This window comes from Musca vetustissima, unplaced genomic scaffold, assembly GCF_032173495.1.
Source record: "Musca vetustissima isolate MV318-11 ecotype Yass unplaced genomic scaffold, APGP_CSIRO_Mvet_v1 utg701, whole genome shotgun sequence".
Classification (NCBI taxonomy): Eukaryota; Metazoa; Arthropoda; class Insecta; order Diptera; family Muscidae; genus Musca; species Musca vetustissima.
Window position 1 is genome coordinate 149,824 of NW_026878851.1, and position 27,901 is coordinate 177,724.

The following is a 27,901-nucleotide window of genomic DNA, read 5'->3' on the forward strand; positions in this document are numbered from 1 at the left end:
GTGCTGTTTTGAATTACAAGACAGGCATTCCTGCTGTCGATTTTAGAAAAAAGTACTGATTTGGCCAAGTTTAAAGATATCTTAGGATTCAGACCAAGTTTATGCGAGTTTATCATTTTAAGAGCATTTAAAGTTGTGCCGCATGAGTAAATTACCTCTTCATAGTGATTGCTTATGGAAAGGCTGTTTTTTATATGCCTTCCCAGAAACTTGATCTTGTTGAGTGCGTTGATTGCAGTACTCTGTATTAAGATTTTAGGAACTTTCCTGGCTCCCTTTGCCACATACATAACGACAGTTTTTTCCGAGTTATGGGAAAGATTTAAGGATTTCATTAGATTGCAAAACTGATTTACCTTGTTTTGAAGTAAGTTGTTGGCAGATTCAAACTCTTTGTGTGCGGTTAGAATGATGAAATCATCAGCAAATTGAAACGTTTTTGTATATTGATCGCAAATACCATGCAGGCCAAGAGTGTAAATGTTGAATAGTGTGGGACTAAGGCAGCTGCCTTGTGGGAGACCGTTGTAAATTGGAAGGCTTTCATTACCCAATACTAAGATTCTGTGCTTGAGAAAATTTATCATCCAAGTGGATAATTCCCTTGGACATTGAATTTCGTTTAAAATATTATATAAAATTTCGATGTTAACACAATCATAAGCTTTGTTGATGTCGAGTGACAATAATATAACTTTTTCGCCTCTTTCTTTGTGAAAATTAATTGAATATAGCAGGTCATTTATGCACATTGACGCGGATAAGTTTTTCCTGTAAGCATATGTACTCTGTGGTAAAATGTTGTGCTGATCGAGAAAAATTTGAAGCCTCTCTTTAACCATCAAATTTATAATTTTTGCAAAAACTGGAATTAGCGCAATTGGCCTGTAATTTGTAAATACCTCTAAATCTTTTCCTCTTTTTGGAATGGGAACAATTTTTATTTTCCTCCACTCATCCCTGAAATGACAGTTTTTCCAGTCATTGTTAATGGCTTTGAGAAGGTTTTTTTTTTGCAGATTGAGGCAGATTGTTGACCATTTCATATGTAATGCCATCGACTCCAGCAGCAGATGGTTTTTTCTTCTTATTTAATATTAGTGTGAGTTCTTCGTGGGCGAATTCGGTAGATGAGTTCGCTGTCGCTGAGGGTAAATCAAGAGGATTGTTGTCTGGAACCTGGTTTTTAAGGTGTGTTAAGAATTCTTTATCGTTTTCAGAGCACCATTTGGTTTGTTGTTGCGCAGATAGTGAGTTTTTGCAACCACGAACGAATTTAAAAAGAGATTTAGAGTTCGGTTCTTCACTCAGTTCATTAACTTTCGAATTGAAAGACTTTATTTTTGCAAATTTTACAGCATTTCTAAAAGCTTTTGTGGCCTCAATCAATTTATTGGCGGTAAAACTGTTGCTACATAGATCATAGGACTTTTGCGCTGCTAACTGTAATCTAAAAGTTTTTCCACTACTTGATCCCACCAGGCCTTGGGTTTATGTTTTCCTTTTAAAACAAATGTTGAATTCTTAATTTGGTTATTAAATGTCGACTGAATCGCATCAAAAGAAGGAGGAAAAGCTGTTTGATTGAGACTAGATAATAACTTTTTCTTTGCCAGAAATTTCTGATTTTTCTTGTTGAGATTGCCTATTGTTATGAGTATAGGCAAATGGTGGCTTCCTCCGATTGAAATATTGAGAACTTTCCAGGAGGTATCCATGGTAGTATTGGTAAATGAAAGATCAAGTACAGATCCAGTTGTGTCATTGACACGCTTTTTAAATGTGAAGTGTCCATTATTTAGACAGTAGTAGTCCGAGGAGTCGAATAAGGATTTTATGATGTTGCCTCTATGAGAGACAAAGACGTCGCCATATGAACAATGTCTCGCATTGAAATCTCCGCAAATCAATACATTTGCCGTTGTGTTGAGGAAACAAAATAGTTTTTCAAGTTCTGTTTTGATTTCATGTGCCTTAACTGAGTGAGGAAAATATGTTGAAACGATTGTGAAGTTTGACGATAGGTTTGTCGTTTGGCATATAACTATGTCGAAATTGGTTTCAAATTTAATTCTTTTGAATTTAATGTCTCTTTTGAATAGAATGGCAACGCCACCGTAGTTGTCATTTCTTTTTTTCGAGATCATATTATAGTTTATAAAAGAAGAAGCATTTTGATTTTCATCGATATTAAAGATTTCACTTAGTATGCAAATTTCTATATTTGTTTAAGTAAAATTCAAGGAAGTGCTTATTTTTTTTAAGGCTTTGGATATTATATTGTAAAATGTTCATAACGTTTTATTAGATAAATTAAAAAGTCAATGGATTTTAAATAGGCAATTTATTGAAATAAAATTAAAAATTTAAGCACTTGTTATAATTTTTTATTTGATGTTGGAGAATTATCTTGTTCATTTTCTTTATTTTTAGATGTGGTGACCGAATTCGACAAAGATTTTTTGAAACTTCAGTAGTGTTGGCGGTTTATTTGCGATACCATTTGTATTTTGTTTTTGCAAAATAGTCAGGCTGAATCCCAGTTTGTTGTTTTTATAAAAAACAACTATTTATTAGTGGGGAATGTATGGCATTGTTTGCCGAGGGGTAAGGCAGGGAAGACTATAGTTTCGGATCACGCCACTGATCCTCATCAGTTCCCTTAGTTTTTTGTTGGGATATTCTCCCCAGAAGCTATTGCTTCTATACAAAAAACCTTTCATACCCAAATGTCTCTTGTAACAAAGCGAAGTACTTAGCTGACCAACGACATAAACTGCATGAGAATTTCGCTGGAGCCTCACTTCGAGGTTAACAAGGCATTTACAAACAATACCACACCTTTCCCACTGTTGTGTGTTGTCACATCGCGACAAATGCACACAACGACTTTGTTGGTGTTGCTAGTATACAGCAACAAACCAAACAGTTCAACCGTGCCTGCGTCTACAACTTCAGTAGTGTTGGCGGTTTATTTGGGATACCATTTGTATTTTGTTTTTGCAAAATAGTCAGGCTGAATCCCAGTTTGTTGTTTTTATAAAAAACAACTATTTATTAGTGGGGAATGTATGGCATTGTTTGCCGAGGGGTAAGGCAGGGAAGACTATAGTTTCGGATCACGCCACTGATCCTCATCAGTTCCCTTAGTTTTTTGTTGGGATATTCTCCCCAGAAGCTATTGCTTCTATACAAAAAACCTTTCATACCCAAATGTCTCTTGTAACAAAGCGAAGTACTTAGCTGACCAACGACATAAACTGCATGAGAATTTCGCTGGAGCCTCACTTCGAGGTTAACAAGGCATTTACAAACAATACCACACCTTTCCCACTGTTGTGTGTTGTCACATCGCGACAAATGCACACAACGACTTTGTTGGTGTTGCTAGTATACAGCAACAAACCAAACAGTTCAACCGTGCCTGCGTCTACAACTTCAGTAGTGTTGGCGGTTTATTTGGGATACCATTTGTATTTTGTTTTTGCAAAATAGTCAGGCTGAATCCCAGTTTGTTGTTTTTATAAAAAACAACTATTTATTAGTGGGGAATGTATGGCATTGTTTGCCGAGGGGTAAGGCAGGGAAGACTATAGTTTCGGATCACGCCACTGATCCTCATCAGTTCCCTTAGTTTTTTGTTGGGATATTCTCCCCAGAAGCTATTGCTTCTATACAAAAAACCTTTCATACCCAAATGTCTCTTGTAACAAAGCGAAGTACTTAGCTGACCAACGACATAAACTGCATGAGAATTTCGCTGGAGCCTCACTTCGAGGTTAACAAGGCATTTACAAACAATACCACACCTTTCCCACTGTTGTGTGTTGTCACATCGCGACAAATGCACACAACGACTTTGTTGGTGTTGCTAGTATACAGCAACAAACCAAACAGTTCAACCGTGCCTGCGTCTACAACTTCAGTAGTGTTGGCGGTTTATTTGGGATACCATTTGTATTTTGTTTTTGCAAAATAGTCAGGCTGAATCCCAGTTTGTTGTTTTTATAAAAAACAACTATTTATTAGTGGGGAATGTATGGCATTGTTTGCCGAGGGGTAAGGCAGGGAAGACTATAGTTTCGGATCACGCCACTGATCCTCATCAGTTCCCTTAGTTTTTTGTTGGGATATTCTCCCCAGAAGCTATTGCTTCTATACAAAAAACCTTTCATACCCAAATGTCTCTTGTAACAAAGCGAAGTACTTAGCTGACCAACGACATAAACTGCATGAGAATTTCGCTGGAGCCTCACTTCGAGGTTAACAAGGCATTTACAAACAATACCACACCTTTCCCACTGTTGTGTGTTGTCACATCGCGACAAATGCACACAACGACTTTGTTGGTGTTGCTAGTATACAGCAACAAACCAAACAGTTCAACCGTGCCTGCGTCTACAACTTCAGTAGTGTTGGCGGTTTATTTGGGATACCATTTGTATTTTGTTTTTGCAAAATAGTCAGGCTGAATCCCAGTTTGTTGTTTTTATAAAAAACAACTATTTATTAGTGGGGAATGTATGGCATTGTTTGCCGAGGGGTAAGGCAGGGAAGACTATAGTTTCGGATCACGCCACTGATCCTCATCAGTTCCCTTAGTTTTTTGTTGGGATATTCTCCCCAGAAGCTATTGCTTCTATACAAAAAACCTTTCATACCCAAATGTCTCTTGTAACAAAGCGAAGTACTTAGCTGACCAACGACATAAACTGCATGAGAATTTCGCTGGAGTCTCACTTCGAGGTTTGAAACTATCAAGGATGTTGAGACCTTCGTCACAATTTAAAGATGTGAGCAAATCATACTTTTGTTTTGTGAAAGCTGCTAAAACTTTTTCCATGTCGGAAACTTTGGAGAAGGACGGTTGCTCAAACATAGGTTTGGAAGGAATAACTATGGATGGACTCGCTACTGGATGTTTAATTATTATTGGTGGGGCTGCAATTTTGCTGTACTTCACTTTTGTGACCCTGCGATTTATTTCGTCATTGACGTTGATTTTTGCAGTAGTATTTTTACTCAGTGTCGGGAACTCTTTGTTGTAACCATCATTTTCCAGAATGCTATAATAATTCTGTAACACGGGATATGTCTCTAAGACTTCCCTTCTACTCAAATTGGTAAGAGTCATAATTGATCTAACATGTTTTTCGAATTTCCATGTCGGGCACTTATTTTCATCTGTTGACACATGATCGGTATTGTTACAGAGAATGTATGTACGAGGACCACAATTGTCCACACATTTTGTTGTTTTGAGACATGTTTCACACTTTTGTTCTTCACAATCATTTAGGCAAACGATTAATTTTCCACATTCGAGGCACCTTTTTTTGGTTTTACAGCGAATTGCAATATGACCTAAACGTCCACATTTTTTACACTGGCGCGTGGGAAGAACATAAAGCTCGGGTGTAACTCTTGTTCCACATATAAAAATAAATTTCGGGATTCCATCAAAAATAATTCCAATTTTTACGGTTTCCGTTTCTTCGATCTCATTTTCCAAGTTTTTCCTTGTAAAACGTTGAACAGAAATGACCTCCATGGGATTGTTCTGCATAATGGATATCTTAATTGTAGATGTATCATTTCTTTTGGGACATTTCTAATTACAAAGAAGCGTTGAATGAACCAATCAGGGATCATGGCATTTAAACCAATATCTTGGAGTTTTTGGTTTTGGGCAAACTCATTTGCTGCAGCAAAATTATTAAAGGTAAGTCGAAAGATGTTATATCCAATGTTCTTGCATACATAATTATTTTTTATGTTTATTTTTTGCAGGAGAACATACAACCGCAGTTCACAATTTTTCCTTCTGGTGGCAATTGGCTCTTTTGTGATCACAATGACATAAAAGGGCCCAGGATGATTGCTTGGGTATAACATTGTTGGATTTGTTGTATTTTCTTTGCCGCCAGAATTTCCAGACTCATCCGACTTGCTAATTGAGCTGTCATTGCCATTTTGATTTTTTATTGGAAGGCCTTCGTTGTTAATAAATTTTTTATTTTGATTAGCAATAAGATTGGCTCGTCTTTTATTGGGATCCCAAAGTGGCTTTTGAGGTGGTTGTGGGGGCGGTTCCCCATCCGCATCCATTTTTAATTTGAAAACAAAATCAATTACAAATTGATTTTATTCGTCGAAGGAAAAGAAATATTTCCAGTTCCAAAAAGAATGAAAAATGTTTTAAGCAATAACAAAAAGCGTGCAGAACAGTGTATTTGTTGTTTATAAACAGAAACGACGGAATAGCGAAAGACGGGTTGAAAAAGCAGTCTAGCATCAACATATGTTGAGTAGCGACTGTACCGTGAATTTTATAGGTAAAAAAATTTTATACGTAAATCGATTGTTTGCAACTGTGGTGAATTTTACTTATTTTAATATATAGATGGCAGTCATGAAACTAATTAATTAATATTTTAATATTTAATATTGGTGGTGTTGTTTTTATAAAAATTAACGTACACGTACATTCATATTAATGAACATTTACATATACGATTTTAAATTGACTTGATGAACTAAATACAGGTATACACCCTAAGTTTTTACACATGCGGCATGTTAAAATGCTGATATTGGTTAATATACATACAAAATTATTAATTGGCTTCCAAAATATGAAAATGTTTCAGCAATGCACAAGCACAAAAATTCTATAAAAAATTGTTGTTTTCCTTTGATTTTTCGTGTTTGCATTTGACAACCGTTAATTGAGTCAAATCGTGTCCTTTTGTAAATCTTGGTGTTAAAAAATCGAAACCTTGTTCATTGGGATTATATCGCCATCTATGAACTAGTGCGATAAGCTGAAACCAAAGATAAAATGGTAGGAAAATTGAATTAGCTAAGCCAAATATCACCCAGGAGCAAAACCTTAAATAGACAAAATAAAATTCGATACTCGAAATTCGAAAATCTGACAACATGAAGTTCAGCCCAGACCCAAAGTTATCAAAGACACAGTAAAATTAGTTCTGATGCAAATTTATTTCGCCCGACTTTAGGCATAGACTAAATAAATTCCATGTCACGCACTGTTACAGCGTGCGAAATATAATCGTTTGTTTAGTTAAGAAAAATTTGTTTCCGAAATTTCTTTTCCAATTTTTATTAAATAGTTTTACGCTTTTTACATTACTTGCTATTTTTTTATGAATATGTTTGTAAATTTCGGAGATATTAAGAATAATTTAGCGTACGCACGCGCTACAAAATTTTCCCTTTAAAAATTGGATAGCAGTTTCGATATGAAATTTCTGCGAATTTCTGCTGGAGATAAAATTGCGGATTTTTTACAGCTATAATGGGTTATTTAAGATTTTATTGACATTTAATTTTTTTGAGAAAAAAATTCAACAAAGTCATTAAACTGAAAATGATAATATATTTATTCTCTGTATTCGACCCTTCATCAAGTATTTTTAATTTATCTCTTAATTGATTAAGTACTTTTTTAGGAATTTTAATAATTCGACCTATATACTGATTAATATCATCTCGATATCACATTTTTTGAAATAATATTTTATTAACTCTTCATAAGGAATTCAAGGCATTACTTGGTCCTATAGGAGCTAATGGATCTATATTTATTTCTCTATTTTCTATAATTTTATTTAATAATTTTATAGGACTATTCCCTTATATTTTTACTAGTACAAGTCATTTAACATCAACATTAGCTCTTCCTTTATGAGGCGAACCAGTTTTTTTATGTTCTCTATCGATCTGTGACTAAGCTTCTCATTTCACGGTCTTCTTGTCAAAGTAAAACTAGAAAATGGGGACTACGTCTCTGGTGTATACTTTTTCAAAATTTTAACTGCATCCTAATTTTTCAACTTTAAATTATGCTGACATTTTGAAGCTTGATTTTTAGTGTTTTTAATTTTACTTCTTTAATACGCAAACAGGAATTTCTAAAAATCGATTATAAGATTATTGTAGTCGCGAGTCTGAGTATTTTGATGTATAGCATTTCCAGATTAAATGAAACCTTTTACAAATTAAATGAAACCTTTTCCAAATTAAATGAAACCTTTTCCAAATTAAATGAAACCTTTTCCAAATTAAATGAAACCTTTTCCAATTGAAATGAAACCTTTTCCAATTGAAATGAAACCTTTTACAAATAGAATGAAACTTTTTCCAAATTAAATGAAACCTTTATTCTTATCCAAGAAAATATATTATTTCCAGCAATTTTAAATCAATATTTGAAAATTAAATCAAATCAATGGCTATGTAATTAACATAAATATTCTTTAATTCGGTGTGATTTTATTTTATATCTTTACTAAATAAAACTAAAAAAATAGTAATACAAACTGGGGTATTTCTTGACATTTATTGACAAGGTAACTTTTATTTTTAAAAATGCTTTTTCGATTGGATTTGCCATTGGAGAATAAGGCGGTAAGAATTTAAGGTTGCATCTTTTGGATTCGATCAAATTTTGTATGTCATGTCGCTTGTGTATTTGAGCGTTATTTTCCAACTCTGGATTGATTTCCTCCAAAAGACTTTCTATAAATAATTTAAATCTGTCCACATTGGCACTGGAATTAGAAATGATTGTGTGATTGGGATATCCCCAATATTCATTGATCGTTGTTGGGGTATCCATTTTGTAAAGTCTTGAGCATATTTTTGTCTCAAGCCTAATGTTCTGGAGTCATTCATTAGTTCTATTTCAATAGAGGCCATCTTCAACGTAATTTGTAATTTCCGTAATCCATTTTCTACGGAGCTTGTGGAAATATTTATATCATTTTGTCTCAACAGTTTAGTTTTTATGGCTTTGAGGGTAATAGATATAACTCGATCAGACTTAAAACTTGTGGTGTCAAAAATTTAGTTCTATTTCCTCCACGCTTATTTTCCTTCCAGAATTTCTTTTTGTATCTTCTTATTAATGCTTGTGCTGAAATTATTTTTATGCAGGTTAAAATCGGAAATTGTTCTACACTCTTCATACAATTTACATAATAAAAATTTCATGTCTTTTATTATTTTGTTATACTGACCCAACGATTTTGCTTCGGTAAGCATTTCCATTTGCAATACTTGGCGAGGTTATAGATTTTTCTTCAGATTCCCAATTATCAGAGGTTCCCGAGCTAAATCAGGTTAGCTCATAATTATTTAATTGTGTATGGCTACCTATACAAAACACTACTAAATGAATGACTCTAGAACATTAGGATTGAGACAAAAATATGCTCAAGACTTTACAAAATCGATACCCCAACAACGATCAATGAATATTGGGGATATCCCAATCACACAATCATTTCTAATTCCAGTGTCAATGCAGACAGATTTAAATTATTTATACAAAGTCCTTTGGAGGAAATCAATCCAGAGTTGGAAAATTCGTTCTTGATAATGGATAACGCCAAATACACAAGCGACATGACATACAAAATTTGATCGAATCCAAAAGATGCAACCTTAAATTCTTACCGCCTTATTCTCCAATGGTAAATCCAATCGAAAAAGCATTTTTAACAATAAAATTATGTACAAGAGCTGAGCTGTGTGACGTTTCAATGGAACATAACATTGTTGATGTAATCGAGCGAAGTATTCAACAGCTTACTCGGCAAGATAATTCTAACTACGTTATGGACATGCAAGTCGGGAATCTATTCATTAAGATAAACAGTTACCTTGCCAATAAATGTCAAGAAATACCCCAGTTTGTATTACAATTTTTTTAGTTTTATTTAGTAAAGATATAAAATCACACCGAATTAAAGAATATTTATGTTAATTACATAGCCATACAACTATAGTTGTTAATATTCTTTGATTTAATTTTCAAATATTGATTTAAAATTACTGGAAATATTATATTTCCTTGGATAAGAATAAAGGTTTCATTTAATTTGGAAAAAGTTTCATTCTATTTGTAAAAGGTTTCATTTCAATTGGAAAAGGTTTCATTTAATTTGGAAAAGGTTTCATTTCAATTGGAAAAGGTTTCATTTAATTTGGAAAAGGTTTCATTTAATTTGGAAAAGGTTTCATTTAATTTGGAAAAGGTTTCATTTAATTTGGAAAAGGTTTCATTTAATTTGGAAAAGGTTTCATTTAATTTGGAAAAGGTTTCATTTAATTTGGAAAAGGTTTCATTTAATCTGGAAATGCTACATATTTTGTGTATGTAGTATGTACAGCATCAGAGTAATACTCATCCAATGGTGAAAATTTTGTGCGATCAAATTTCTAAAAAACCTATTTTTCGGGCCAAATTTTTAGATCGGCCAACTGAATTTCTTATAAAAAACTAAAAAATAAATATGATGACATTATTTCTTCGAACCAAAAACAAATATTTTTCATCAATATCGTATTTTGTTGTCGCTGTAATTTACAAACCGCTACACAGACATGTGGGATTTTGACATCATTTGTTTCATCATGGTGTTTAAATTATGAAGATATTTTTAAATTAATTTTAAGGTTCACACATGTCATTGATACAATGAAAATATTGACGTAATCTCCTACGTTTTTATTACTTTTCTCATATTTCGCGAAGATGTGCAACTTTTGTGCGATTATTAAAATATCTGCATATTCATATTTTACGAAGGAAGTCGTATAGCAACGCTTTTGGTCAATATAATAAACCGCGTAATTTTAAGATTTTTTTCTTATGCCCAAAATTAAAACCTCGATAATTTTTGCGTGCATCAACCAAAAATTTGATCGCGAATGTTTTAGGAGTCAGAACATTTTTGTCAATATGTATACCAAAAATCTTTGATATACCACGAAAACAAAAAGCCAATTTTTTGAAAATGGAGTATTAAAAAATTGGCAATATTGCCCATATATGTAATTCTTAGTAAGATATTACTTTATTCGAACTTAATATTTATACTGATATTGATTTAGCTAACAGCGTTCACACTAACGATATCTGTCTTAACGAATTGATTTTTCACCATGTGGTTGACCTTTTTGTGGAATTCGTGATATATATAGTTTTCGCTCTGTCATTTCTTGTTGTGGTCTTCGTTGTCTCCACAACTCTTTTCCTACGCACCTAAATCTACGCACTAGCAGTACTTCGTTATTGGATTATTTTCTGGCTAGCCAACCATCCTATGTTTTTCTTTTTAAAACACAGAAAATACAGTTGTTTCGAGTTTAAGAACTATAACCGTTTTAACGTTTCTGATTATTCAGGTATTATTGATGAATCTGACTTATGCTAAATAATACAAACAACTTGGTTCATTCTTATTTTCCTACAGTTAGAATCAAATAATAGAATTAGAATCAAATAACAAGCACAGAAACTGAGCAATTTGATTTAGATTCTATTGCAAGCTAGTTTTTTTTTTGTAATATGGGTCCTGTTGAAGATGTTTCTTTAGACTTTAATGATTGTCGATCGTACAGATTCTTGTTCGTTCCATTCAATAACTGATTATAAACTTATTCATGCTCTGAAATCTATCCTAGGCCCGATTCTCTTTCTGTCATATATAAATGATATTCGCCCATGTGCTGCATTTCGAGTTTGCTTGAATTTGAAACATTTTCCCAAATTTGGTGTGCTCCATTCCGAATTCCCAAAAAAATATTGGGAATATAATTCGAGCACATATAGCCTTGTGGATTGAAAACGAAATGAGATCGTACGTGTTTTTCTGAGCACGTAGTTGGAAAAGAACGCTGAAGTAATATTTAACGTGTTTTTACAATATTTATTTAAAAAATACAGTATTTACATTAGTTTTTATAGTAAAATTAAAGAAAATAAAAAAGGGCTCCTCCTGGTCTGCAGCTGTCCACAGCTTGCACATACTTTGTCTTCCCGGACTTTCATTACTCTCCACAATATTTTGCACATTGTTGTTCGAACACTGGTTTTTAAATCATTTGCCACTACCCTCTGAAATCCACCAACAGCCAGGAATCTTAAGGTAGCTGCTAACTGCAGGCTTTCGGGAATGGTACCCTTGTGTATGAAAGGACCAACTCCTCTCAAAATATTCATAAATGCTTATTTTAACACGTTCCAGTATCATTAGACTTTTTCTGGTAGAAACCAGGCCAATTAATAAGCCAGCAGGCATATTTTTTCTTACTTTTGTTGTTAAACAAATTGCAAATTCCAATGAAACATATGTTTTTTATTGAACACATTCCGTAACATATTGAACACAGCTATGCTTTCGAGCCGCACTTTCGCTCGAAATTGAGCACACCATTTTGCACAACATGGGAATTTAAAAAAGTATGGGAATTCAAAAACTCTCGGAACATTTTTGCCAGAATTTGAATAAATTGGAAATAAATGCTGTCAAGACAAAAGCCATTTATTTTCACACACGTCATCAGGAGACTCTTTTTTCAAGGATTGCTTTAAACGGACAAATGATCATATAGAAACTGTTGTTCAAAAAAGACTCATCCGCAATTTTTTACCATGGAAAAAATAGAAATGCGTGCTTTTATTGTAAAAAAATTGCGGATGCGTCTTTTTTGAACACCTGTTAACATGTGTTCATAACAGAATTTGAAACTTTTTTAAATTGGCATAGAAGCTTTCTTTTTACTAAATAAATAAACAAATTTAGTTTTTAACCAAATTTTATTAATTTGAATGGGCGTATCAAAAAGGGTTGTCTGATATTCATTATCTTCGAGATTGATATAGGCCTGGAAGACATATTTCAATATGCAGAGTTTGGATTAAATTGGTAACTTTTATGAATAACGCAAGTCACAAAAACGCTACCGCAAGCGTATCACTGGTGTGTAACTCTCACACTCGACAATGAAATGAAAAATACCTTTAAATTTTTGTTAAAAGAAAAATTGAGAAGTACTGTATTTAGATGTTTATTTTATTAATAATGCTTCAACGTAACATTTATTTATACTCTCCAATGAATATTAAAAATATCGATAAAAAGTCTTAATCTAAAGGACAGGAATGCGCATGCATATCTACCAATGGAATAAAAACCACCATTTCAACCCCAATGTCCCATAAAGTATGATCGAGGAGAGCTGAACTCATGACAGATCAAAATATTTATCTTACAGTCATTTAATCATTGGATTTCCTATTTGTGGTAAGTAGATTAACGGCTGTAATAGCATCGGGGAACATTGAGTGGTAATTGAGAAGTGGTACATATGTTGCACCAATTACACGCCCTGCAAACCAACGTCCATGTAATGCATTAACAGCTAATACGGCTGTTGTTATGCTCGGGCATTTTACATATACATTGCCAGTTGGAGTGACTTTATCGACAAATATATGCAAGACGCCTCCATGTTTAGAACATTCCTCAATAACATCATCACGTATTTCGGAATCCCAGTTGGGATTAGTTTCTGTGCGTGGATCGAACATATTGGATAAGAGAAAGCATTGCGTTGCTATCGGAGGATTTTGAGCCTGTGTGTTTATGGGTACTGGTTGTGGAGCGGTCGCTAACAGTGCGTTAGCAGCTGCCTGAGGAACGGCAAGACCGGCGCCTTCTGCCAATTTAAACATCAATTGTAATCTTCCAGTAGCGCCCAAATCAATGCCACTCCGATCCATTTCATCTGTATCTAGAGAAGATGTGTTCATGTCAAGTCTCTCCGTTACATTGCCAACTTTCATTGGACGTCCTGCAAGTTCGAACCCATTCAGTTGTTCCAATGCTTTTTTTGCATCCTCTGCATTGTGATACTGAAAATAAAAATGGTTAATAATACATAATGCACTTAATTTATGGCGTTATACACAATGTCGAATGAAAGAAAGACTTCGTAAACATGTTTCCTTAAAATGTATGTAAGTACCAAGGTACATATCGTCATCATAAATTCAAACGGACTTAACTACTACTATTACTACTAATTTTACAGGAGAAGGAAAAAACGTTATAAAATCTATAAAAATTGACCATTGCTCGAAATTTTTCATAGTTTAACTATAGAGCACTATAGAGCCGTATTTATTTTTTGAAAAAAGTATTTTTTTAAGGTTTTATGTCAGTTACGTCCTTTTAACTTGATATTTTCTGAAACAATTGTAGTACAACAAAGTGACAAATAATTATCCGATTGAGACTAAAATTTGTACAGCATACCAAATTGAGTCCGGAGTGACGAGTGTTAAGTTTTGTTGAAATCGGTTCAGATTTAGACATAGCTACCACACACATTTTCATCCGATTTTGTGTAAATGGTGCATTAAAGTCCCTATATTTCTCGTGAAAATCGGTTCAGATTTAGATATAGCTCCCATATCGTCATCATAAATGCAAACGGACGTAACTACAGAAAAATTCGAAATTGACTTTTTGTTTGATTAATGTTCGTTTAATCAAACTACATGTTCACACAAAAATTTAGACATCTAACGTCAAAAACAGCGATCTTATTAAAGAAATTCAAATGGACATAACTACAATAGTATGTTTTATGTAAGAAACTACACCTCGCAGTATAGAAGATATAAATTCGGAATTTATATTAATGTTACTTCTGGGATGTTTGTATTGAAAATAAGATATATCGGCCAATTTTTTACGGTAGCCCTCCATTTCGGTTTTTTCTGTAGTTACGTCCGTTTGCATTTATGATGACGATATACATAATCCACTGCTGCTTCTACAGATGTTCACAATATCAAATACACACTACAACTTGCTTGCTCTGTCTGCAGAGTTACTGTATCATGAATGGCAGTATTTCGTATTTATTTAAATTTTTATAAACCGTAAAACTAAATTGAAAATTTTTAAACTCACATTTTTCTTGAATTCTTTAAAAATATGCTTTGGAATGTACATTTCATAAATTTCATTCGACATTGTTATACATATTAGTAACATAAAAATGCTTACCGTAATAAATCCGTATCCTTTTGAGCGCCCCGTTTCCGTATCCATTATTAATTGAATTGAATCAATTTTTCCAAAAGGTTCAAATATTCCACGTAACATATCTTCCGTAATATTAAAATGTAAAGATCCCACATACAATCGCATTGGTCCAGTATGATTTTTGGGTGTAAACGTAGGTACAGCATTTGCTATACGATTTTTCTCAGCCTGTGTATGTTGCACGACAATTGGTACCCCTAACAGTCGTTGACCCGATAAACCTAAAGCAAGAGCAACGGATTCTGGATCTTTGAACTCAATATATGCTATTCCTTTAAATCGCTTTGTTTTGTTGCACGTTATTAGACGAACATCGCGTACTTTACCAACACTGGAAAAGAATTCTTCCAGATCACGGGCACGGACTCTCTGTGATAACTGCATACAGAAAATGGTACGTGCATCACGTTCTTCAGGACTGAGTTCTGCTTGTGGGGAACGATCCGGTCCCAAGCCATTGGAAGGAGTGCGCCCCCGTCGAAATGGACGCGGAGATCCACTGTGGTGGCGATAACTTAAAGAATAAATTTTATTAGATAATGTAAATATTGTAATTATTTCATGAATACCTTCTCTCACGCGATCTAGACCGCCGGTAAGAACGACTGCGTCCTCGCTCTCTTATAGGGCTGAGATGGTCTTTATGTCGACGATCCCTGGATCGACTTCGTCTGTGATCATGCGATCGACTACTCTTTCGTTCTGATCGCGATCGAGAACTTTTTCTATCCCTAGATCGAGTACGTCGTCTTTCGCGGGATCGGCTTCTAACCCTGCCATCTTTGGTGCGACTACTGTGGCGATCGCGATCTCTTTCCCTTGAAGATCTCTTTCGTTCCCTATCACACTCTTTAGATCGATAATGATCCCTATCTTTACCTCTATCACGATCCGAATAACGCTGGTGTTTGCTGTCTTCAACATCGCGTGATGTTGATCGGCTCCTGAAAAGAACAGAACTTAATATTTAAATGAAGTGAAAAACTATGTGAGTTGTATATTTAATTTTCACATATATTTAATATTGTACTTAAATAGTTTTATATTTCTTACTACGGAAGTTTTATTTATAAGATTAACTATGGTTAAGACCAGTTGAAGTTGTTGTTATAGCAACCCTATTGCTTTCACACAATGGGCTGAAGAGACAGACGTTGGTCGAATAAGACTCGGGTCGTTTGGGATCGAAGACCGCTCTCTTATTTGTTCTTTGAATATCCAAGAAATTTGTCCCATCCCTAACAATTGAGTGATTATCGAAAATAAATTAAATTTTTATTATATTTATAGAATTTTCAAAATTTTGCAGTAAAATTGAAAATCATAAATGAAAATAAAAAAATTGTCTAGTTTTTATATATGCGGAACAATATATAAATTTTGTTAAGTATTGTTTTGTTATTTTGTTATCTTTGTGTATGAAAACAAAACGGGAATGTATGATAATTTTGAAAATATTTTTTTTTTCATTTTCAAATGTTTCTCTTTTATAATTGTGTGTGTGAAATATTTTTCAAATCATGGAAAAAACAAACGATTTTTTACGCAAAATGTGCCAAATAAATTTGCATACCATTCGGATGGAATGTATCACAACGAAGACGACATACGGTATAGTGGTGAATAAGATTATTTTATGTCGTTTAAAAGAAACTCTTCAAAAAATATGATTCTATAAGATTTATTGCATAAAAAGCTGTAAATCGCAGTCAAATTCCAAATTTCGATAATTAAATTAAATAAACTAAGAAAAGTTTAAAAAATGAAAACATATAAAACATGTGTCCTATTTATTTAATATATACAGCCTTATTCTGGATATTAGCTGGGAGATATCTCGCATGTAAAAAAATTTCGTTTTCACATTCTCGCCTTATTCTATAAGATTCTATAAGATTTATTGCATAAAAAGCTGTAAATCGCAGTCAAATTCCAAAATTCGATAATTAAATTAAATAAACTAAGAAAAGTTTAAAAAATGAAAACATATAAAACATGTGTCCTTTTTATTTAATAGATACAGCCTTATTCTGGATATTCGCTGGGAGATATCTCGCATGTAAAAAAAATTTCGTTTTCACATTCTCGCCTTATTAAAAAAATGAATAGGGAGACGCAAAAAATGCGAGATGCGGAAATGGTGGTTGAAAAAAAGATTAGTGTTGCCATATTGTAATTTAAGTTGTAATGTGTGTTGCCATATTGTAATTTAAGTTGCAATGTGTGTTGCCCCATTGTAATTTAATTGTGTAATATTTTTCAATATTTTATTTATTGATTTTTTTATTAAAAATTATAACAATACAAATGTGATATATAAATAATCCGTTGTATAAAGGCTTTGTAATTAAAAGAAAATAAATTAAAGTTTAAAAATATGGCAACCTAAAATATGGCATGTGAAACAGCTGTTCATTGTTTTGATGCAATTTGGTGCAACAACTACAATAGATTACAAATAAAAAAAAAAACATTTTTTATGATGACAATAACACAACGAATAATGGGAAGAAATCTGCGATTGAATTAATTAATTCACAGTTTATTATTTCACTACATAATTGTGTACCTCTTGATTTAATTTCTATATTTTATCTCCCCATATTCTTAAAGTGGCCAGTTATGATTTGCTCCTACTCCTTTATTTCTTACTTCAAATCATGCACACGATATTTTTTTTTTTTTTAATTTATTTATTTCTTTTTTTTTGAAAATTTATTTTTGTTTTTCATAATTTTTTTTAAGTTTTTCCTCACCCAAAATGTCTGTATATTTCGCATCCAAAATGCATCAAACTCGACTTAAATACTCTTTATTACCTTTATACATTCCTTGGCAATATTTGGTTAAGCATGCATCGTTATCAATAGGATTTCCAATGACATTTTATTTGTTGTTTTCCAGTTAAAAATTTGCTTACTATCATTTATAATATTCTAAATCGTCATAGAATAAGTATTATGTAAATGTTTTTCATACAAATATTTAATACGTATGTTTTTGTAGTCAGCTCCCCTTGAATTTATTAGCGAAAAATTTCGCACAAAATTTCATCTCATTCTCCTACTCCCTGTCATCCAGAATACCTAATTTTTCCCCAAAGAGGATTTTTTCGCTTTCGAACTTCATTCAGAATAAGGCGGAATCGAGAATGCGAAAAAATTCACAGGAAAATGTTGTTCAGAATAAGTCGAAGGGGAAGAGCGAGTAAATTCACGTGGAATTGACATCCAGAATAAGGCTGATAATATTTTTTGTATATCGATGCAAAAAAGAACTGTGTTAGTTTTTTACACTTAATAGTACGTTTACATTATATGGGATTTTGTTAACACAGTGGGTTTCAAATGTCTTTCCATTGTATTTATGTCAAATTAATCCTCACAAAGAAGGTTAACCTGGTAAAAAGTTCTAATGTAAATGTCGTTTAAGTCTGAATTTGTCCGATCTTTTGGAAACTGAAATATATTATTGAGAATCTTCTAAGTTGATTCCAATTAGTCTTAAATTACGATTGTTTGCGTATTTTAGGGAACTTTAGGATAAAACCACAATAAATAAGCAAAGAAACATATTGTTATTTACAACAACAATAATTTAGAAGAAAACTACGAAACAGGGTAAACTCGAATTTTGATATTATTTAGTTTTTTTTACACTTAAGTCTGAATTTGTTCGATTTTTTGGAAACTGAAATATATTAATGAAAGTCTTCTAAATTGATTCCAATTTATCTTAAATTGCGTTTGTTTGCGTATTTTATGATTTATCTTTTTTGTAGGGAACTTTAGTATAAAACAACAATAAAAAGGCAAAGAAACATATTGTTACCTACAATAACAATTTGGACGAAAAATACGAAACTTGCAAACTCGAATTTTGACTACAAAACAAATAAAGTTGCTCGTAACCACAAGTAGGTTTTCCAAGGAAAGGGAGAAGAAATCTCGAAAGAAGATAATACGAGATATCGGACCTGGGTTCTCTTTAGGATATATACTATAAAAAATTTACTTTTTCCAGCATTGATTAAAAATAAAAGTGGACATCGCCTTGGTTCAGGAGCCATTTATTTATAAAAGGATGGTTTTTGGATTAAGAAATGCCAACTTTGACATATTCGCCGCGTCCATGAGGGACAAGGTGAGGGCCTGTGTAGTAGGTAAAAAGAGTTGAAATCTAATCTTTCCAACAAACGAGGTGAGTCTATTTTCGATTTTATTCTATCCCATAATTTACGTATATGTAATAGGGTAGCGATCCGACCATTAAAATTAGGGATAGAGACTTAACTCTCTCAAATTTAGATGACTCCGTCATTCAATTCAATTTCAATTCAATTTTATTTAACATGTAATTCAAAGCCTTCAGGCCCATTAAAGATAAATTACAAAATGCATATGATGTGCTTAACCTAACAAAGGATAAACTACCCCAAAAAAATAGCAATAAAAATTCAAAAAATTAAAACAAATTCATACAATCATAAATACCATAATAAAAACTACTCCTACACAATCTAACATAATTAAATTAAGTTAACATAATTAAATTAACATTAAAACTAACAATATAAATATATTAACAATATATATATAATACATAATAAAAAAATATTAAGTGCACTTTCAAAAACTTTCACAAATTAAAATAATAGGCACAAAGCGCAAGAACAAACAGGTGAAACCACCAAAATATAAATCTATTATTTTCCAAAGGTCAACACCAATAGGTATAATTAATAACACCAGAAAATTTCTGAAACAACAATTTTGAAAAAATATTTACAGAGACGCTAAAATTTCTCAAATAAATAGGAAACATGTTAAATATTCTGGCTGTTCTAACCACAAAAGAATTTGTCATAAGAAGAGAAGCATTAGGAACAGACAATAGATTAAGTCGCGTAGAGTGCAAAAAACAAAACGATTGAAATAGAAACATAGGCGATTGAGCTTTCATCATTTTGAAAAAGAACAAAATTAAACGTATTTTAATAAAGTCCTGTTTACCGCCAACTGAACAAAATGTAAAATAAAATGCGAAGTACCTGAATGCTTGTATCATCATACGACACACTAATATTAAAATTTCTATTGCGGGAAAAACAGATTGCCTTTGTTTTTAAAGGGTTTATCCTAAGATTATTATCCACCATCCAAGATAACAAAATACCCATTACCAGATCTATTTTCGACTGGGCAACCAGAGAAGATCGAACATCACCTCTAAACAACAACTGGATGTCATCAGCATAAGCAAACTGACTACACCAGGCACCCAGTTGAGGGAAAAGATAATTTATAAAAATTATAAAGAGGAGCGGCCCCAAAACCGAACCCTGGGGTACACCACTTGAAACAGGCAACACGTTGCTATACCTATTGCCAATACAAACAAGTTGTTTTCTATTTGACAAATAGGAGTGAAGCAAGGAACATGCAGTACCAGAAAATTTGTAAAAAGCACAAAGCTTGTTCAACAACAAATTGTGATCAACTCTGTCAAATGCGTTCTCGAGGTCCAACGAAAGTAAAACAGCGAATTTGCTATAATTGCAGTTACTACGAATAGCATCGGCCAAGCCTAATAACAAAGACGACGTGTTCCTACCTTTACGAAACCCACACTGTGCATCATCCAAAAACATATTAGTTTCAAAATGTGACTGAATTTGTGCTTTTATAATATGTTCAACAACTTTCGATAGGATTGGAAGCATTGAAATAGGTCGGAAATCACTTGAACCCTTTTTCCTTATGGGAATTATCCTAGAAATTTTCCACTCATCAGGAAAGACCGAAGTAGATAAAATAGTGTTAACAATGTGCATAAAATCACGAGAAAGAAGCGGGAACACTTTTCTAAGGAATTTCAAAGAAAAACCATCCAATCCAGAAGCATTTGACTTGATCATAAAAAAAGCTTTTTCTAATTCCCCTAAATCAATGCAACGAAACGAGAAACCTCGATCAATATTCAAAAATTGAGTATCAATGTGAGACGAAGGCAGTTGATTACGAACGAACGTTTGATTCAATTCATCAACATCTAGATTACAATCATAGGAATCAGTATCCAACAACCCTCTAGATTTGACAACATCCCAGAAATCTCTAGAAGAAGAAATATTAGTAAACAAGTTTGCATGCGCCTCTTTTCTAACCTTCCGAATCATACCTTTAGCCCTATTCCTCGCCCTACAAAAAATTTTCCAATTTGAAGCAGATTTGTCCATCAAATAAACTTTGAAGGCTAAATCCCTAACGGAAACCAAGAACGTAATTTGAGGATTCTGAAACCAGTCATCAAAATGAAGACCAGACACTGTAAAAAATAATCCCACTGAACATTAACATCACTAGAAGAGTATAACACAGCCATATCCCATCCAACAAGCAATCAGAACTCACAGAATCATAATCAGTAAACTCAACATATCGTTCAACTTTTTCCAACACCATACCAATAGATAAAAAAATCACAGAATGATCTGAAATACCTGGACAAAAAATTGTTTAGAAATCTGCACATCCATATGATCTGAAACTAAAAAATAGTCTAACAAAGACATCGAATTGTGCGAAGCACAAAAGTGTGTTGGCAAACAATTATGCACAATAGATACATTTTGCCTCGAGCAAAATTCCCTGCACCGGGCCGCCGCAGAAATATTAAAAAGATCAATGTTAAAATCACCCATGATCACAACATTAGAATACTTAATCAACATATCAGAAATATCCGATTCTACGAGGAAGATAAACGACGCCGACAAGTACCTTACAAGAAGCAATCTGCAGCTCAACAAAAAGACATTCGACCGGACTACCCTCCCCACTTGTATAGACAACCTTGTATACCAAAGACTTAGAAATATACAACGCAACACCCCCACCACTTTGATTGAGGCGGTCATTCCTTACACAACAATAGCCAGGAATTGAAATTTTCTTAGACGACACTTCAGGTTTAAGCCAAGTCTCTGTAACACCTATAACATTTAACAAACTGGATTCAAATAGATTTCGTATTTCAGAGAGCTTTGAAGAACGTGCAGACAAATTAAAGCTCCTACAATTAAAATGCGCGATGTTCAAATTACAGTTAGAAAGTGCACTTAACATAGAACGCAAAAAAGAGTTGTTGCTAACAATATTACCTAGATTTGAATAATTCATAACAAACAGATTAAATATCGAAAAATGAAATTAAAACCATGATTTATCAACAAGACATCACTTAATTGGAGAACAGTTCAGCACATTCGACGGCATCCAGAACCTTGGAAGGAGCATCAGGAAAAGACAGGAGCACAGTTGGTACGTCACCATTCCTTAAAACAAACTTAGAAATTCGACCTTGCTGGCGAAGTTTACGACACTTATAGACCAAAATCGCGGCCGGAGAAGTTAGATGATCATTCAAGTATAGACGTGAATTACAATCAGTGTTCACAACATCACACAAGGACAAGGAAGGAAGCCGAGAATATTTAGCCATTATCATGTCCCTTGTATGCACAGAATTAAATTTAACTAGAACCGATTTCCCATTGTATATGTAGCAGCAATGGTGCACTTCCTTGTAATCAATATTTACACCACACAAATTGGATCATTTGAAGATTTTCTTCGAGATCTCTTTTGACGGAGGTAAACAACAGCCTTATAGGAATCCAAGGAGAACAAACTGGGAGATATTCACGGATCTAACGAACTCCCATCTGACTCTTAATACAAACTTAGGAACAGCTGTGGAACTTAATGGGGCCGTGGACAATCTAACGGACGTTCTTCTCAGATGCCATAAGGAATCCTGTCCGCTTACATACCCTCTGGACAAATCTCAGCCAGTGTGGTGGAACAGGGAACTTGGTGAGCTCAGGAAAGTGACAAGACAACTGTACAACAGGCCGCATAAATCAAAACTCGATATTGACTGGAACTCCTATAGAGCTAGCTTCAACAAATACAAGAATGTGATCAATCTTGCAAAGAAAAAGTCTTGGATAAATTTCTGTGCGTCGATAGAAGGAGTCAACGACGCTGCTAGGTTTCGAAGATTACTATCCAAGGATCCGAAGTCCATCGAAAGTATCAAGAAACAGAATGAAGCGTGGACGGACTCTGGTTCTGAGACTCTTAATCTCCTAGCTGAGACTCATTTCCCAGGTTGCAAAGATATGGATACCATGAACGTGGTGACACTCAGCCTCCTGTGACTCTAGATTTTGATCTCATTGGCAAGGTGGTTAACAGAAATAAGCTAGGATGAACAGTCAACAGCAGAGGTCGTTGAACCGGTGACTATTTTCGTGGATAGTCAAGCGGCTATTAAAGCCATCAAATCTCGTTATATCAAATCTTTACTAACTAGTAAATGGGATCATGATGCAATTGGTTACTGTAGACTCTGTGTTGACGAGGAGGAGACGGAGACAATTGAGCATCTTCTGTGTCACTGTCCAGCCCTGGTTTACAGGCGGCACAGACTAGTGAGGTCTCATTTTCCAACGAGTCTTAGCTTCCTCTCAGCAACTGAACCTGCTCTAATCTACAGCATAATTAGAAACCTAAAGTGGTTGGAAAAGTGCAACCTCGACACGTAATATATCTTCTGTCCGATCTCCATAGCCATCGACATTATTCCAAACTTACCTTCTTAAATTTTCTTGTAAGCTTCACATATCTCTTTATTTCCCCCAATCTTCTCTCCCCTATAGATCACTCCTTATCTCTTTTCTTCTCGTGGATGATCACAATGGACCTGACGGTCCCAGAGTGCTGCAGCCACATAAGTGACTGCACATCCCCAAACCTAACCTAAATAAAAGTGGCATATGAAAGAATGTTGTTTAGAGAAGAATGTCGCCTGTAATAACCATCGGTTTATTATCTCTCTTTTACATATTAATAAAAAAAAGTGATAAAATTTTTGAACTCTGCCTTTACCAGGTAAATGACGTATTGAATGTTAAAGAGAAACTATTAGATTTAGTATTTTCGTCTACCTTAAATATCTCAATCTAGAGGCTCTCCATATGTAATTCCTGAAGACATTTATCATCCTACGCTCACTGTGAATTTAGAATTGAAGAAATTTGTAAATGATTTGTACAAATTCTGTATCGCATTCCAAATTGTTAATGTATGCAGACGATGTCAAGTTGTTCATTTCCCATCATTCTGAAAAGCAAGCTGATTTACTCCACCATGATTTAAATAGCCTATTTCAATGGTGCAGCCTAAATTGTATGGACTTGAATTTAAATAAATGTAAACATATGTGTTTTTCTAGAAATTCTTTCTCGATAAGACATTACTATATTAATAGTTCGGTTTTATCAGCTGTAGATTCTTTCGTTGATCTTGGTATTCTAATGGATCCAAAATTAAATTTTAACAATCATGTTATATCTATGGTAAATAAAGCCTATGGTGTCTTAGGATTTATAAAACGGTGGGCCAAAGAATTCTCGGATCCATATATAACGAAACAACTATTTACGTCTCTTCTAGACCTATTTTAGAATACGGTTCTGTTGTATGGGATCCCCAATATGCAATATATCCCGATAAAATCGAATCCGTGCAGAAACAATTTTTACTTTTTGCACTGAGTAGATTACATTGGAATAGTAGTTTTGTGTTGTCATCTTATACTAGCAGGTTAAAATTAATTCGTTTGCCTACATTGAAAAGTAGACGTATTATGTTGAATACTATGATGGTACTAAAAATATTAAATGGTAATATACCTTCGGATTTCCTAATTTCTTCCATTAGAATAAATGTTCCTTTCCGATCTAGTAGACACTATCAACTGTTATATGTAGACTTCCACCGCACGAATTACTCTATGGGAGATCCTCTTAGTAAAATGTGTATTGACTTTAACTCTGTATACTCTAATGTAGATTTTTGCTTGAGCGTAGAACAAATAAAATCTAATATTATTGTATTTTTAAATGAGTAGTAAAACTTGAAGTAGATTCTGTAGCTGGTTTTTCTATTCCACTCTCACATCCCATCATGATTCGGATCATGGTGTGTACGCGATCCCTACGTAAGGGGAGGTCGCCCCTCGGTCGGCAGGGGTGGGAATGAGAGGCGTGGGAACGTCGAAAAAAAAGAATAATTCTTCTAATACTACGCCCGCAAAAAATTCAATTAACAGACGTAACTTTGCTAAAACTAATATTGTGCAACTACGTTCTTGTTTTCAACTATATGGGATCTAAGTGGTGACATCGATTCGTGTGTATCAAGATTTTACGAACTACTAAATACTTCTCTAAATCATTATGTTCCTACTGTAAACAAATTGAATGATCAGAGTCCTTCCTGGTTTACACCGACTCTTAAACGGTTACACAATATACAAAGTAGATTATTTCAAAAATTTAAAAATTCAAATACTGGTCTTAATTATGCAAAGTATTCATTGGCGAGGAGCCGATATTATTCTAGATGTTATTCTCAGCATTTAACACAGATACGATTAAACATATTGAATAATCCTAATTGCTTTTTTAAATTCGTAAATTCCAAGAGTTCATAAGCTATTGCTCCATAAACTTAATGATGTTATAGGGTTCCCGTCAATTCTTTTAAGCTGGATTTCATCCTATTTAGAGGATTGTACCCAAAAAATTTTGTCCAGTGATTCCTTTTCAAAAGATATTGTTGTTTCCTCTGGAGTTCCGCAAGGAAGTCATTTGAGTCCGTTATTGTTTCTTCTTTATCTAAATGATCTTCCGAATTCCATTCTTTATTCCAAAATACTAATGTATGCAGATGATGTCAAGCTGTTTTCGCATACACACGTAATTCAGTTTATTTGCAGTACGATTTACACTCACTCTGTAACTGGTGCAGTGCAAATGGAATGTCTCTTAATTTAAAAAAAAATGTAAGAAATGTTCCTTATTCAGATCACATCCAATACAATCCGACTACTTTATAGGGTCATACAAACTGGACAATGTTGATTCTTTCTCTGATCTTAGATCCTAAACTAAGGTTTCATCTTCATATCGATTCTTGTGTTAATAAAGCCAATTCTTTATTAGGATTCATTAAACGCTGGTCTAAAGAGTTTGATGACCCTTATGTCACAAAAAGATTATTTGTTAGTATTGTCCTAGAATGTGGTTGCATTCTTTGGAGTCCGTTTTATAAATGTCACTGTGATAAAATTGGGTCAGTTCAAGTTCAGTTTTTAAACTTTGCCTTGCGTGGCCTAATTTGGAACCCATCGGAATTTCTTCCACCTTATAAAAGTCGCTTATTGTTAATTAATCTTCCAACACTAGAAAAAGGACGTTTCATGTTAAGAGCATTATTTATTATTAAATAAACATGTGGTCTGATTGATTCACCTTTTCTTACGGGAGAAATAATTTTTTGTGTTCCCTCTCGAAGAACACGTAATCTTGAACCGTTGAAATTGTCCATCGCGAGAACTAATTACGAACTAAGCAACCCAATGAGGTCCTTATGTTTAATATATAATAGCATAAGTAATGTAATATGCCTAAGTAGACCATTGCATGCTATCAAGAATTCTATACTGGGCTTGGAAACAGTAGACCCTGAAATTTGAGCAGCAGTTGTCAAATGTTTTATTGTAGCTTTTGTTAATGTAATGTCTGTTTAATGTATCTAATTCTAATTTATATTTGTTGTATTATTACTAATTGCCGGCTGATGATCTATCTGTAGCAGGTATTGTTAAATCACTACTAAGCCGCCTTAGTCCGGTCGTTGGTGTGTACGTGCTCCCTGCGTATAGGGAGATAGCCCCCTCGGTCGGCAGGGGCAGGTGTAAGAGGCGTGGGAACGAACAAAAAAAAAGGTTTTAAAGGGATATTAAATCTGTCTGTATTAACGCACTCTCCAAAAACATACAAAATTGTAATAGTAATTCCATTGAAAATCTACTGGAGAGGCCGATTTTTTAAATTAATGTTTGCTTCAAAAACTGAGCAAATTACATATAGTTCAATGGATTGGCCAGTCAGTCTAACGATCCAAACCCCATTAAAAATCCTTCGTAACTTTCGGTCACATAATAAAACAATATCTGAGGGAGAAGATCAAGGAAGAGTGGTATTCAGTACCACCGGAAGTGTGTGAAAACCTAGTGAATTATATGGGCAGTGATTCAAAATAAATATAGATCCACTCAATACTGAGGGAGCTCTTCTAGTATAAACATATTTTTAAGTAATGTTTTTTTAGTATAAAATTAATTTTTTGTTAATGTTTTATTTATCGCTTTAAAAGGTAATTTTAACAAATTAAATATAATTTGTTTATATTTCTTTGATACTGTATATAAATAAATTAGTAAAATATACATGGATTTTAAAAATATATACTCACCTAGATGTATTTTTTCTACCATTATGAGGAGACGAACATTTTCTGCTTTTTCGTTTGTCTTCAGACTCATCTCGTCCAGCACCCCTGCTGTTTGCTTCGTCTTCCCTCGAGCCACTGCCAGCGTTAGATATCTATTACGTTATCGCAAGAAGTTACAATTTGGGAGAAACATTTACCGCCGCCACACATTGTAAATGGAAGTAATAATTTTGTGATATTTTTGTGGTGGTTGATGATTGTAATAACAAAAGTTGGTTAAACAAGAGAAAGTAAATCAAATTAATTAGATATCTCTGTGTTAATTTGTTTATTTCTAATAATTCATTTTATTGTCTTAATTACAAAATCAGTAATAGTGCTTAATTGCCCAATCTTAGTAACTTTTGAACAACTTTGCACCGTTCTCGATGGTATTTCATTTTTATTGACTTTGTTGAATGGTTCCTTCAATGGATCTACGTATCTACCTATATGAATATAATAGCATTAGTATGTCGGTGGGTCGCCACAATTTTGGCGATATTTCACATTTGTACATTTATATGCATTATTACTCTTTACTTTTAGTTTCATACAAACAAT

The 27,901-nt window shown here is 33.7% G+C and overlaps 1 protein-coding gene across 1 annotated transcript; it reads right to left on the reverse strand.

The window, feature by feature from the left end:
• Positions 1–13,056: 13,056 nt before the first annotated feature.
• On the reverse strand, positions 13,057–27,867 carry LOC133323625 (RNA-binding protein 39). Its single transcript, XM_061532540.1, has 5 exons — positions 27,856–27,867; positions 27,320–27,450; positions 15,500–15,874; positions 14,892–15,444; positions 13,057–13,729 (listed from the first exon to the last, which is right to left on the reverse strand). Exons 1-5 carry the CDS (start codon positions 27,865–27,867, stop codon positions 13,094–13,096), a joined length of 1,707 nt encoding a protein of 568 aa, XP_061388524.1. The 3' UTR covers positions 13,057–13,093.
• Positions 27,868–27,901: the final 34 nt, after the last annotated feature.

What these genes read in the sequence shown, in the direction of transcription:
- LOC133323625 (XM_061532540.1), bottom strand. An exon ending in TCTAGATCGCGTGAGAGAAG is followed by an intron (nt 15,445 to 15,499) that starts GTATTCATGAAA and finishes TTATTCTTTAAG; the next exon opens with TTATCGCCACCACAGTGGAT. An exon ending in AAGGATACGGATTTATTACG is followed by an intron (nt 13,730 to 14,891) that starts GTAAGCATTTTT and finishes TTTTATTTTCAG; the next exon opens with TATCACAATGCAGAGGATGC.